The sequence below is a fragment of the Benincasa hispida genome, chromosome 4 (genome assembly GCF_027475165.1).
Source record: "Benincasa hispida cultivar pf3 chromosome 4, pf3_genome.v1.1, whole genome shotgun sequence".
Taxonomy (NCBI): Eukaryota; Viridiplantae; Streptophyta; class Magnoliopsida; order Cucurbitales; family Cucurbitaceae; genus Benincasa; species Benincasa hispida.
This window is the reverse complement of record NC_143481.1, coordinates 21523247-21536705: the sequence shown is the minus strand read 5'-3', so window position 1 is coordinate 21536705 and position 13459 is coordinate 21523247. Positions and strand designations below refer to the sequence as shown.

General features: G+C 39.9%; 1 protein-coding gene across 1 annotated transcript; it reads left to right on the top strand.

The window, feature by feature from the left end:
- The first annotated feature begins 1824 nt into the window (after positions 1-1824).
- LOC150036572 (uncharacterized) lies at positions 1825-13001 on the top strand. Its single transcript, XM_090313172.1, has 4 exons — positions 1825-5968; positions 6079-6319; positions 12693-12745; positions 12822-13001. The coding sequence occupies exons 1-4, from the start codon at positions 5477-5479 to the stop codon at positions 12999-13001; spliced, it is 966 nt and encodes a 321-aa protein (XP_090169298.1). The 5' UTR covers positions 1825-5476.
- The last annotated feature ends 458 nt before the right edge of the window (positions 13002-13459 follow it).

Sequence of the window (13459 nt, the reverse complement as noted above, 5' to 3'; positions counted from 1 at the left end):
GTCTGAATCCCTCTGAAGACCACTCTGGAAACCGATGCTAGCATAGTAAAGACGGTTCTCTATAACAATGAAGTTCAACATCCCCTCATTACGCCTCTTTCAATGCGCAGCCTCTCGACTCACTCGCAGTGACTCAGTGGCCACCCTAAGCTCCTCAGTGGATATCCTTAGGGTTTACTCCCCATAAGACTCCCATGCCACCAAAATCTCGTACTAATCCTAGGGATCAACACATGGAAGCTGCTTAGCTGTGGGAACATCTTCATCATCCCTGTTATCATTCAGAATTATGCTCCTCTGTACCTCGCCCATGGAAGGTGACAATCGATGACCTACAGATGGAGGCTCGACGCCCCATCCTCTCTTTGTCGTCAGGAATTTCCACCTCAGACCTACGACACAACTCGGTATTCAAGCTAGGGTGCCCTAAACTACATGTAGTGGAACACCATCTACAACGACAGATCGAAGTCCTAATTGTTGGGGTTGATGCCCTAAAGTCTCGTGTCCTATAGTTTGTAAATAGTACATACGAACACCTGTGATTGTCAATATATGATATTTACTTCACCTCTTGTTATTTTACTCATTTACTTGTTTTATTTGCTTTACCACAAACCGATAAACATAAAATCCCTAGTTATCTGTATGTGACTCAAGCATGTATATGGTGACATATAAGTGGATCATGTCTTGAGTGATAACCAAAATGGTCTGTAGTATATGGATATAGGAGGGAAACCTTATCCTGGTAATACTACGGATGTGGCCCGCTTTGTGGAATGGTCACAAGTGTTGTGACTTGCCACAGATGATCTGATCCTGATCATTCGTGTTAGGGACATGCGAGCGGGGGCATCCTATACAAAGAGTTTGTATAAGACCTGACCACGAAGTGCTAATGTCTTGTTATATAACACCGTTCATGACAGAGACTTCACTTCACTAGGTTGACCATAGGTAACATAACCTCAATCTCAAGTGAGTTGGGAACTCTTGCCATTGAGGGCGGTCTTTTGATTTATATGGATGCGAGTGGCCATGTTGCTGATTCAAACCTACCATTTTGGGGATACGTTTGATTTGGAAGCTGGGAACTCAACTACACAAGATGGAATTCACTCTTTCCTTGAGGCAAAGGTAAGTAGATAGATGGCTCCCTTAAGAGCTGATTCTGGGCTTGAACGATGTGGTGCCACACACCTTCTCTTAGCTTGAGAGGTGTTCACACATAGTTGGATTATGTTGTATTGTTCATTAGAGGAATCAGTGGTACTTAAGGAGTGAGATGTAACTACAGGGGAAAAACGGTAAATTGGCCCAACTGTACTTACGAGCATCTGTGAAGAGTCATCGTACTCATGATTGGTTATATCCAATGGACACAGAAATATATTTGTGGTAAGAAGAGTTCAACTATTGGTCTTTAGTAGAATCATTGACAGTTAACGGATGGTGGATCTCGTGGCTAAAGAGTTTAGTCAGCCATTCACGTACTATTGGATCTTTGAGCCACAGGTCCATTAGGTCACCTGGGTAGCTTGGATAAAATCGAGATCCAGTGTTTGGGTTAATTTGAAATGTTCAAATTGACAAGAGGAAGTACAATTATATATGATATAATTAGCTAAATGTATGAGATACATTATTTTGGAGGAAATTAGATATAAATATGATTTATATCAAGTAGAGAAAAAAATACTATAGTAGATATATGATATCAAACTATAGGATATAAATATAATATGATTATATTTATTAAATAAATTAATTGATTAATTATTTAATAATTAACCAATTCTATTACGTATAAACGTTGGGAACGTGGGGGTTGTGAAGGTTAAGGTAACCGGTGGGTTAAAGATTGAAAATCGTTTTCATTTTTTATCATTCATTCAGTCGTGCTTTGATATCCCACGCCCTAAAAGAAACCGTGAAAGATCGATCATCGAGAGCCTATACGATAGATTGTCTTTCGTCTAAATGATCGTCTGGTTCACGCGTTCCCTAAACGATCTTATACCACTTTCCTAAACGATCGTCCAGTTTTTCCTAAATGATCGTGTAGTTTACTATATGATAAGCGTCCCCGCTATATGATAGTAGAGTTCTTCTTGTACGCGCTTGTCGTCTACACGATACCCTTTCCTCCGTCCTTTACCAAACTCACCAGAGCCCACACATTTGGTTTTTTGATGCTGAGGATACCTGGGTTTCCCTGGTGGTGATGTTGTCCCTGAATCCTTGTTCATGTACGTTGGATCATGCAGTAACAGTCGAGAGACTCGCTGGGTGCTGGTAGATTGGTGGAGTTTTCCACTGCTGTGGGTTCACACAAAAGAAGATCGTCTTCCTCTAGTATGAACCCCTTTCTCTATATTTTACCGTATTCTGAGCATGTTGTTGATGAGTTTAATATGCATAACTGTTAGTATAGAATGTATATCGTTTATATTCCAGTCACTGTGACATCGGAGCGATCTAAGCCTGCTCATGGAACTCTCGAATTGAGATCCTTCAATTGGTATCAGAGCCAGGTTTTTAATACTCCGATTTCATTTGTTGCAACGAAATAACGTTTACATTCATGGTGGTGCATTTCTACGTTGTTTTAAATGTTAATATTGTTGTGGTTATGCCGGATTAATGGATGTTATCGGGATGATTTACCTCGGTCTGTTTAAATTCCTTTTACATTTGCGGTTGTATGTAAAGGCCCCTGCGTTTTTGGGCATATATAATCGTCATTGAGTCTGTATTCAAAGTGTTTGAAGTCTTGAGTCGTTCGTCGAAGTTTTGGGCAAAGGTTGCGGCACTTCAAGGAAGGAGATGATCTACGGTTGATCGCATTATGCAGACAAGTTTCTATGCGATCGTTGTCCATCGCATCGTGAAGATGAAGAACTAAGCAATCATGGTTGAAAGCATCGGTTGAACGATGGGGTATGCGATCAAGCATTGGTCGTGTCGGGAAGACGATTGGGCACGAAATTTTTGAGTATCGTTTAATGCGTGCGCGAGCTAGACGATCGTTTAGGTCAGCAAGCTTCATCGCTTAGTAACTGACTAAACGATTGCTTAGCATCGCAAGGTAAATCGTTTACTAAGTTGCACGCATCGGTTAAACGATCAGACGCTCATGTATCGTTTAAAGCGCGTTAGACGATTGTTTAGGTTAGCAAGCTTCATCGCTTAGTAACTGACTAAACGATCGCTTAGTAACTCAAGGTAAACCGTTTATCTATCGTCCTGCTACACGATTGCATGGACGATTAAGCTTCGCAGCCTCGTTGTCTTCTACGCGATCGTTTGTTAAAGTTCCTGTCGTCTAGTGCACGCCGAACGATCGTCTACCTGCTAAAGATTGCTACACGATGGAGACCTCCTCGTGGTTCAAGATCCGGTTCTCCTGTGAACCGGTTTGCTCGATAACAAATGTAATAGATAGAGTTTTTCATTCCGGTTCTTTTTGGTTTAAAGGCTCATCCCGATCCGTTAATTTATCTGTTTAATACATGCGATGTATGTCTAATATGTCATATAGTATGCACATATAGTAAATCCCACCTTAGGTTATGCATTGAGCATGCATCATCTCTTTATTGTAATTATTATAATTTAGAGAAACATGATTTTATTATGTAAGAGCATGTTCATGCATCATTAATATAAGAGTTATATTTATGCATGCATAAAAAACATTGACATGTATCATCTTTATATTATAATTGTTATAGTATAAGGATGAAGAATAGCATGTTTACTTGGTTATTATGCTTTATATAAAAGTTATATAGTAATGACTGGACATTGCATGAAGTATGACACATAGGTTACGTTATAATTGTTATAAATACCTCGTTATGTGCAATGATTTTTAATTGTTTCTTTTTAAGAGTTAAAGAGAAATTAGAACTAAAAGCAATAACAAAGACATGCATGCTAACTTAGGTTTAATTCGTGTTTTAAAATGTTTAAAACTTGGATCACATAAACCTAAGATCACGGTTCTAATATGATTAGCAACCCTAAGGCTTTAATCTTTTAATCAGTTTAATAGGATTAAATTGGTTAATAAAAGGTTAAAGTGTAGCAAATCTATCTATAAGGGACCTTTTGTCTAAGGTGGGTTCTATCTAGGCTGGGGTATTTAAGTTGATGGAAACGTAACACCCCTACCTGGGAACTTACCTGGAAAAGTGAATTAGATAGATTTGATGCATGCATGCAAGTTAAGGACAGTCCATTAAAGTGTTTAAATGTGACTACTTGAACTTGTTTATATTTCATAAACAAGCGTTGTTTATGAGCAAACTTTAAAAAGACCACTTAGACTAAAATCAGTAGCCAGATTGTCTAGGTTAATGAATCCATAGGTAGAACATTCAGTGGGAGGTACTTGGGGCATAAGATGCTTCACTTAAACCTTTCACTTTTCTCCTAAAGTCTACACTGTGAGATCTATCCTCGGCCTCGCGGCACCTTTGGCGTATCCCCCCAACGGACGGTGTTTGGGTAGGTCAATAAGAAAGTGGATGGAGAGAATATTCATAGTAAGTGGGAGCGAGAAGTGCGGCAACATATCCCTCGGTCTCCCTCGTTAGGTTAAATAAAGTTACTGTGCATCGCTTCGAGCTACCCTGAGAGTATCCCCTTAAAGGATGGCAGTTTTGCGCATTTCTTTATTTGATCTCCTGTAAGAGGATAAGGTAACTTAGTCTCTTGTTCTAATCTGTCTTTTCCCTACGGTAAGCGCATTAGGGCGGGACTCTGGCACCGAAAATGAGGGGTTACACTTACACGGAATAGTTAAATGTTAATGATTCTGGACCAAAAAATGGTGACTGTTAGGTTCAGTTCCAAGAGTTGGTTCTGCCTAATGGTTAAGAATGTCTCATCCCAGTGAAGGGGCAACTGATCACCCCACCGGTGGCGTTTGTCCTGACTCATTGGGACATCATTGCAAAATAGAAGTCTCTTAGGGTACTTGAAACTGTTTTGCAAAACTAATTGGTTTAAAAGTGGTTTAGCAAAAATAATCAAGATTTGTTCGTATTTTCAGCAGCTTTTTTCAAAAGGCTACAACTACCTTATCTTTGTTAAGCACCGAAAAATTGACTGGCGACAATTTTTCAACATGGAAACATATGATCACGACGATCCTAATCATCGAGGATCTCATGTTCGCTCTCACGGAGGTTTGTCTTCCTATTCCAACTCCAATTGTCGCTCGAAATGTTCAGGAGGCATACAAGCGATAGACAATGGTGAATGAGAAGACCTAAGCCTATATCTTGGCAAGTCTTTCTGACGTCTTGGCCAAGAAGCATGAGCCTATGGTCTCAGCTCGTAAGATCATGGAGTCTCTGCGGGGATGTTTGGACAACCGTCTGAACAGCTTATGCATGACACTCTAAAATATATATTCAACTCCAAAATGTAAGATGGCACCTCTGTTCGTGAACATGTGTTAAAAATGATGGTCCACTTCAATGTGGCGGAGTTGAATAGGTCTACCATCGATGAGGGCAGCCAGGTTAGCATAATCTTGCATTCTTTGCCGGAGAGCTTTCTGCACTTTGTTAGTAATGTGATTCTTAACAAAGTGAAATATAACCTTACAACTCTCCTCAACGAGTTGCATACATACCAATCTTTATTGAAAAGTAAGGAAAGGCAGAAGGGTGAGGCAAATGTTGCTTCATCCTCAAGGACGTTCCATAGAGATTCGACCTCAGGAACGAAGTCTGCACTTTATACTTCTAACTCTGCAAAGGGGAAGAAGAAGAAGGGTGGTAAGGGAAAAGGGAAGGCACCTGCTAACCCATCGTTTGTCGCCCTGAGAAGGCATCAACCAGTTGTTAAAGGAAAATATTTCCATTGCAATCAGGATGGACATTGGAAGAGGAACTGTCCTCGGTATCTGAAAGAGAAGAAAGCAGCCAGGCTGAGGTCAAGGCAGATAAAGGTAAATATGATTTATTTGTACTCAAAACTTGTTTAGCAGAAAATGATGATTCTGCCTGGATAATTGATTCAGGCGTCACTAACCATGTTTGTTCTTTTTTTTTTTTTCAGGGGATTAGATCCTTGCGACAGCTAGAGGCTAGTGAGATGACAATGCGAGTAGACACCGGGCACGTCATCTCAACTATGGCAATGGGAGGGATCCAGTTGACTTTACAGAATAGGTTTCTAAATTTAAATGATGTATATATTGTTCCTGACTTAAAAAGGAACCTTATTTCTGTAAAGTGCTTATTGCAATGTAAATACACTATTTCTTTTAATTTGAGTAAAATGTTTATTCATAAAGACGGTGTCTTTATTTTCACAGCAAATCTGGAATCAAATTTATATGTGCTAAGGCCGTTAGCCATTAATTCCCTTCATAATACTAAAATGTTCAGAACTGTCGTAACTCAATCAAAACGTCAACGAATTTCTCCAAAAGAAAATGCCCAACTTTGGCATCTACGTTTAGGGAACATCAATCTCAATAGGATTGAGAGATTGGTGAATAATGGATTTCTAAGTGAGTTAGAAGAAAATTCTTTACCTGTGTACGAATCTTGCCTTGAGGGTAAGATGACTAAACATCCTTTTCCTGGAAAAGGTTTTAGAGCCAAAGAGCCTCTTGAGTTAGTACATTTTGACCTTTGTGGTCTTATGAATGTGCGAGCCCGAGGTGGCTATGAGTATTTTATTAGTTTTACTAATGATTACTCTAGGTACAGATATGTTTATCTTTTGCAACGAAAGTCTGAATCCTTTGAAAAGTTCAAAGAGTTCAAGGCTGAAGTTGAAAACGCATTGGATAGACAAATTAAAACGCTTCGATCAGATCGAGGTGGAGAGTTTTTGGACTCTGAATTCCAGGACTATTTGATAGAACATGGAATCGTTTCCCAATCTCAGCGTCGGGTACACCTCAACAAAATGGTGTAGCGGAGAGGAGAAATAGAACCTTGTTAGACATGGTTCGTTCGATGATGAGTTACGCTTCCTTACCGGACTCGTTTTGGGGTTTCGTAGTGGAGACTGCGGTGTACATACTCAACTGTGTTCCCTCCAAGAGTGTTATAAGAACACCTCTGGAGTTGTAGAATGGGCGTAAAGCTAGTTTACGTCATTTCCACATTTGGGGTTGCCCTGCACATGTGCTTGAGGGTAATCCTAAGAAGTTGGAACCACGATCAAAGTTATGCCTCTTTGTAGGCTACCAGATACATGAAGGGGTTATTTTTATGATCCGACGGAAAATAGAGTGTTTGTTTCAATAAACGCTACTTTTTTGGAGGAGGATCATATAAGAGAGTACAGTCCATGAAGCAAAGTCGTGTTACGTGAGCTTTCCAATGAAACTACTGAAACTTCAACAAGATTTATTGAAAAGCCTGCTACATCAACAAGAGTTGTTGATGGGAGTTTATCCAGTAGGTCGGTTCCACCTCAAGAGTTGAGGGAACCTCGACGTAGTGAGAGGGTTGCGAACCCACCCGTTCGCTATCTGGGTTTCACGGAAATCCTTACTATGGTAGCAGATGGCGACGTTGAGGATCATTTGTCTTATAAGAAGGCAATGGAGGATGTTGACCAGGATGAATGGGTCAAGACCATGGATCTCGAGATGGAGTCGATGTACTTCAACTTAGTATGGGATCTTATGGATCAACCTGATGGGGTTAGCCCTATAGGTTGTAAATGGTTCTACAAGCGCAAACAAGGTGCTGATGGAAAGGTACAGACCTTCAAAGCTCGCCTTGTGGCAAAGGGTTATACCTAGGTAGAGGGAGTCGACTATGAGGAGACTTTCTCGTCTGTTGCCATGTTAAAGTTGGTCCGCATCCTTCTGTCCATTGCAGCTTATTAAAATTATGAGATCTGGCAAATGGACGTCGAGACAACCTTTCTGAATGGCAATTTTGAGGAGACCATTTATATGGTGCAGCCCAAGGGATTCATAGCCCAAGGTCAAGAGCAAAAGGTTTGCAAACTGAATCGATCCATTTATGAACTGAAACAGGCGTCTCGATCTTGGAACATATGATTTGATATTGCGATCAAGTCGTATGGCTTTGACCAAAACGTTGATGAACCTTGTGTCTACAAGAAGATCATCAATGCTTCAGTAGTCTTCTTAGTGTTGTATATAGACGATATCCTACGCATTGGAAATGATGTAGGTCTACTGACTACAGTTAAGAACTGGCTAGCGACCCAATTCCAAATGAAAGATTTGGGAAAGGCTCAGTTTGTTTTAGAGATCTAGATTTTTCAGGATCGTAAGAACAAAGTGCTAGCACTATCTCAGGCATCGTACATTGACAAGATATTGCTCAAGTACTCGATGCAGGACTCCAAGAGACGCTTACTGTTGTTCAGGCATGGAGTCATTTTGTCTAAGGAAATGTGTCCTAAGACACCTCAAGAGGTTGAGGAAATGATACGGGTCCCATATGCGTCTACCGTTGGCAATTTGATGTACGCGATGCTCTGTACTCGTCCAGACATCTGCTACACTGTGGGCATAGTCAGTAGGTATCAATTTAACCCAGGCTCGGGTCACTGGACCGCAATGAAGAATATCCTCAAGTATCTTTGGAGAACGAGGAATTACATGCTCGTGTATGGTTCTAAGGATTTGATCCTTGCAAGATACATGGATTTTGACTTTCAGACTGATAAGGACTCTCGCAAATCCACATCAGGGTCAGTCTTCACTCTTAATGGAGGAGCTGTAGTGTGGCGAACCACTAAGCAGGGGTGCATCACCGACTCCACTATGGAGGCGAAGTACGTAGTGGCTTTCAAAGCTGCTAAGGAAGCCGTGTGGCTCAGGAAGTTGTTTCAGATGTGTCTAGGCCCATTACCCTCTATTGTGATAATAGTGGGGCAGTGGCGAACTTCAAAGAACCAAGGAGTCACCGGCGCGGTAAACACATAGAGCGGAAGTATCATTTGATCCGCGAGATAGTGCATCGAGGAGACGTGATTGTCACGCAGATCGCTTCAGAGCATAAGGCTTCTGACCTATTTAAGAAGGCTCTCATGGCTACAGTGTTTGAGGGTATCCTACGGAGCATGGGTCTACAGGATCGCCCGCGGCTGAACTAGGGTAAGTGGGAGATTTTATTGTACTGGGCTTTTGTGCCCTAGTTTATTATTTTGTACTCAGTTTTTGTACACCCCACTTCGCTTTAAGACAAGTGGGAGATTGTTGGGGTTGATGCCCTAAAGTCTTGTGTCCTGTAGTTTGTAAATAGTACATACGAATACCTGTGATTGTTAATATATGATATTTACTTCCCCTCTTATTATTTTGCTCATTTACTTGTTTTATTTGCTTTACCACAACCAATAAACATAAAATCTCTGGTTATTTGTATATGACTCAAGCATGTATATGGTGACATACAAGTGGATCATGTCTTGAGTGATACCCAAAATGGTCTGTAGTATATAGATATAGGAGGGAAACCTTCAATGCTACGGAAGCGGCCCGCTTTGTGGAATGGTCACAAATGTTGTGACTTGACACAGATGATCTGATCCTGATCATTCGTGTTGGGGACATGCGAGCGGGGGCGTCCTATACAAAGAGTTTGTATAAGACTTGACCACGAAGTGCTAATGTCTCATTATATAACACCGTTCATGACAGAGACTTCGCTTCACTAGGATGACCTTGGTAGCTTGGATAAAATCGAGAACCAGTGTTTGGGTTTATTTGAAATGTTCAAATTGACAAGAGGAAGTACAATAATATATGATATAATTGGAATGGTTAATTATATATGATATAATTGGCTAAATGTATGAGATACATTATTTTAGAGGAAATTAGATATAAATATGATTTATATCAAGTAGAGGAAAAATACTATAGTAGATAAATGATATCAAACTATAGGATATAAATATAATATGATTATATTTATTAAATAAATTAATTGATTAATTATTTAATAATTAACCAATTCTATCACGTATGAACGTGGGGAACGTGGGGTCTGCGAAGGTTAAGGTAACTGGCGGGTTAAAGATTGAAAATCGTTTTCATTTTTTATCATTCATTCAGTCGTGCTTTGATATCCCACGCCCTAAAAGAAACCGTGAAAGATCGATCGCTGAGAGCCTATATGATAGATTCTCTTTTGTCTAAACGATCGTTTGGTTCACACGTTCCATAAACGATCGTATACCACTTTCCTAAACGATCGTCCAGTTTTTCCTAAACGATCGTGTAGTTTTACTATACGATAAGCGTCCGCGCTATACAATAGGTAAGTTCTTCTCGTACGCGCTTGTCGTTTACACGATACCCTTTCCTCCGTCCTCTACCAAACTCACCAGAGCCCACACTTTGGGTTTTTTTACGCCGAGGATACCTTGGTTTCCCTGGTGGTGGTGTTGTCCCCGAATCCTTATTCGTGTACGTTCGGATCGTGCAGTAATAGTCGAGAGACTCGCTGGGTGCTGATAGATCGATGGAGTTTTCCGCTGCTGTGGGTTTACACAAAAGAAAATTGTCTTCCTCTGGTATGAACCCCTTTCTTTATATTTTATCGTATTTTGAGCATGTTGTTGATGAGTTTAATATGCATAACTGTTAGTATAGAATGTATATCGTTTATATTTCGGTCACTGTGAAATCGGAGCTATCTAAGCCCGCTCATGGAACTCTCGAATTGAGATCCTTCACTAATGACTCGACCGATGTTGATAGACATCCCTTGGACTAGATAGTACAGAAGTTTGGCCTAGTCCTTGATGCTATCTGTGAGGCGTAAGACCGGCATCAATCTGGAACATATAAAAGCATGCCATATTTGGCTAGAAACGGACATGTTCGTCCCTCTGAACCTCACAGCTATCCCTTTAGACCTAGCCCACCGAACTCCCAGACCACACAAAGCCTCTATTACCTCCTCCTTGGGGAATTGGTGGTAACAAAACCCATTGTACTCATCATTGAAGTCTCTTAAACCATAGACTTTATTGATGCGAGATGATGAAAAGGAGACTCTAATACCTCTCACCAATGAAAAGTCCCTCCCTTCGTCGATGTTGGTGTAGAACTCCCTAACCAATGGGACTACTGCCTTGCCAAGATGGGCTGCCAAAGATTCCCACTGCCTCTACTGTATGGCAGTAGTGATGTGTGGGTAAAAGTCAGCCTCTAGGGATAAGGCTCTCTCTGGATAAGTTTCCTAGTGGAAACTATGTAGTGATAATGATCTATGCCTCCTTGCGAGCTAAACCTAGGGTGCTCGAAGACTGGTTTGGGGTTTTGCCCACTCCCATTAGTGTTAGCATCTCTCCATCCTACTCTCCTCAGACCTATTGAAAAATTTTCTAAATGAAAGCTCACAAAATTTGGTTCACCAGGGAAAAATTCAGCCACTCCTTTCAATTCCTACCCAAAATCACACCAAATTTTCAACAATCGAACACAAATCCAGGTGCACGTAGAAAATTCCAAACATCTTATTCATATATTCAATATCAACAATTCAAAAATCTTCAAACTCATTAATATTAAGCAAGAAAGTCATGCAAATCAAGAAATTGCATACCATTCAGCAAATATATGAATAACTGAACAATGAATGCCTAAAAATTTACCTCAAATGAAGAAATCCCAAAATGCACAAAAACCTCGCCCTAGATTTCGGATTGGATAAAAAAAATCCACAAAACCAAGGATGAACTAAGGGAGAATCTTAAAGATTTGGAAGAAAATGGGAGGGAAATCAAGATTTGGTAGAAGAGAAGTGAACAAATCGGAAGAAAATGAGAGAGTGAATGTCGAAAACGAAGAAGAAGGTGAAGAAAAAACCAATTGGCGCTGTGCAGAACTGTGTTTTTGCGCAATTCTGCCTCGCAGCGTTGCAACGCTGCGATTACAGCGTGGCAACTTTGTGCCCTAATTAATTTTTTTTAAAAAAATTAAAATAAACAAACTTAGAAAATGTTACCCAAAATAAAATGAAAATAAAAATAAAATAAACAAAATCTGACCTAAACAAAACTTAAAAAATACAAGAAAAAACTAAAAAAAAAAAACCTAGAAAACAATAAAATTAAATTAGAAGAAAAATTTTCACCTGGCTGTCTCCAGGAAGTGCAAATTTTTAATGTCAGTTGCTTGACCCGACTTATCCCTTATCAAGGTACAGAGAAATTCTCGTATTTCTCTAGTTCTTTCTTGGATGAGTCGTTATGGCCTGGTAAAGCCATAAGGGTTCTAAAAAGAATTAGACAGGTCGAATTTGAAATTTTTTTATTTTATTTAAAAAGGGAAAAAAGAAAGAATCAAAAGACTCAAGGACTGACTCTTCAGAAAATAAAGACCCTGACTCGACTAACTCGTAAGGTAAATATGACCTAAATAAAAAATTAAATTGATTACCTTAACTGAATTAATGCATGCATGACTACCAAATCGTCTCGGGCTTACCACTGTTGCTACATCTTTGTAGTGATGGGAGTAATTCGGTATTCACAATTTTTCTTTTGTTTCGTAGTGCTTTTCGAGAATTAACGACATCGTAAAAAGCTTGAACAAAATGGTGCCGTTGCCGGGGAAGCACGCCAATTAATATCTTTTAGTTAGAATTGACTCTTAAACCTTAAAAGCCTAAAATTAGTTTTTTTTTTTCTTATGTCTACTTGTTTTTCCATGGTAGATGACATGAACATCTATTATGCACTTCAAGCGACACGACGGAGAACACATGAGGTAAGTGAGATTAGTGAACTTAGAAGTCATCCGAACTAACCTCTATTGTTCAAGTTATGGTTATTGACCAATACAGATTTCACGTGGTCCTGAGTGCGAATACTATCCTCCTTGGGAGATGCCTAACCAAACTCCGTTGTCGATGTCGTCTTCGTCTACCAATACAGGTGTTTCTTTAGAGGATATCGTTAAGGAACTTTCTAAATGCTCTAGTGAGTTTGTGCAAGAATGCCCTACAATTATCAAGAACCCCTGAGTTTCTAGCAGGATAACTTCTATTCCGAATATGAAGTTAGTGCTGAGCTTTAGAATATCAGTGACCGCATTGCTCAAATTACTCAAACAGTTAGGAGACTTAAGGAGTCTTGGGAACAATTATTCTCTGAGAGTGTCGAGTTGAGTAGTGGAGATACTTGCATCGATGATTCAGTTGAGCAGTTGGTTCCTCAAATTTCTAATCAAGGTAAGACGATGGATTCCTTAATGTGTGAACTTGCTAATGGTTTTTTTGAGTGTAAGCATGAGTGTATTGAGTCTCATCTGGAGACCCAAGCCCCCGTTCCATAGGAAAACCATTCAAAACATTCATTCATTTGTGGCACTAAGGCCGACCTTATTAAGGAATTTCCTTGGACCAATTCAAATGACGATGTTTATCCCATGCCATGTCCAAAACAAGTTGGTGATGTTAAGTATGAATTTGAAGTTTACTTC

Coding starts and splice junctions, on each gene's coding strand:
- LOC150036572 (XM_090313172.1), top strand. CDS start 5,477: ATGATGGTCCACTTCAATGTGGCGGAGTTGAATAGGTCTACCATCGAT. Junction 5,969..6,078: donor TGAGGTCAAGGCAGATAAAG/GTAAATATGATT, acceptor TTTTTTTTTCAG/GGGATTAGATCCTTGCGACA. Junction 6,320..12,692: donor AATGTTTATTCATAAAGACG/GTGTCTTTATTT, acceptor TTTCCATGGTAG/ATGACATGAACATCTATTAT.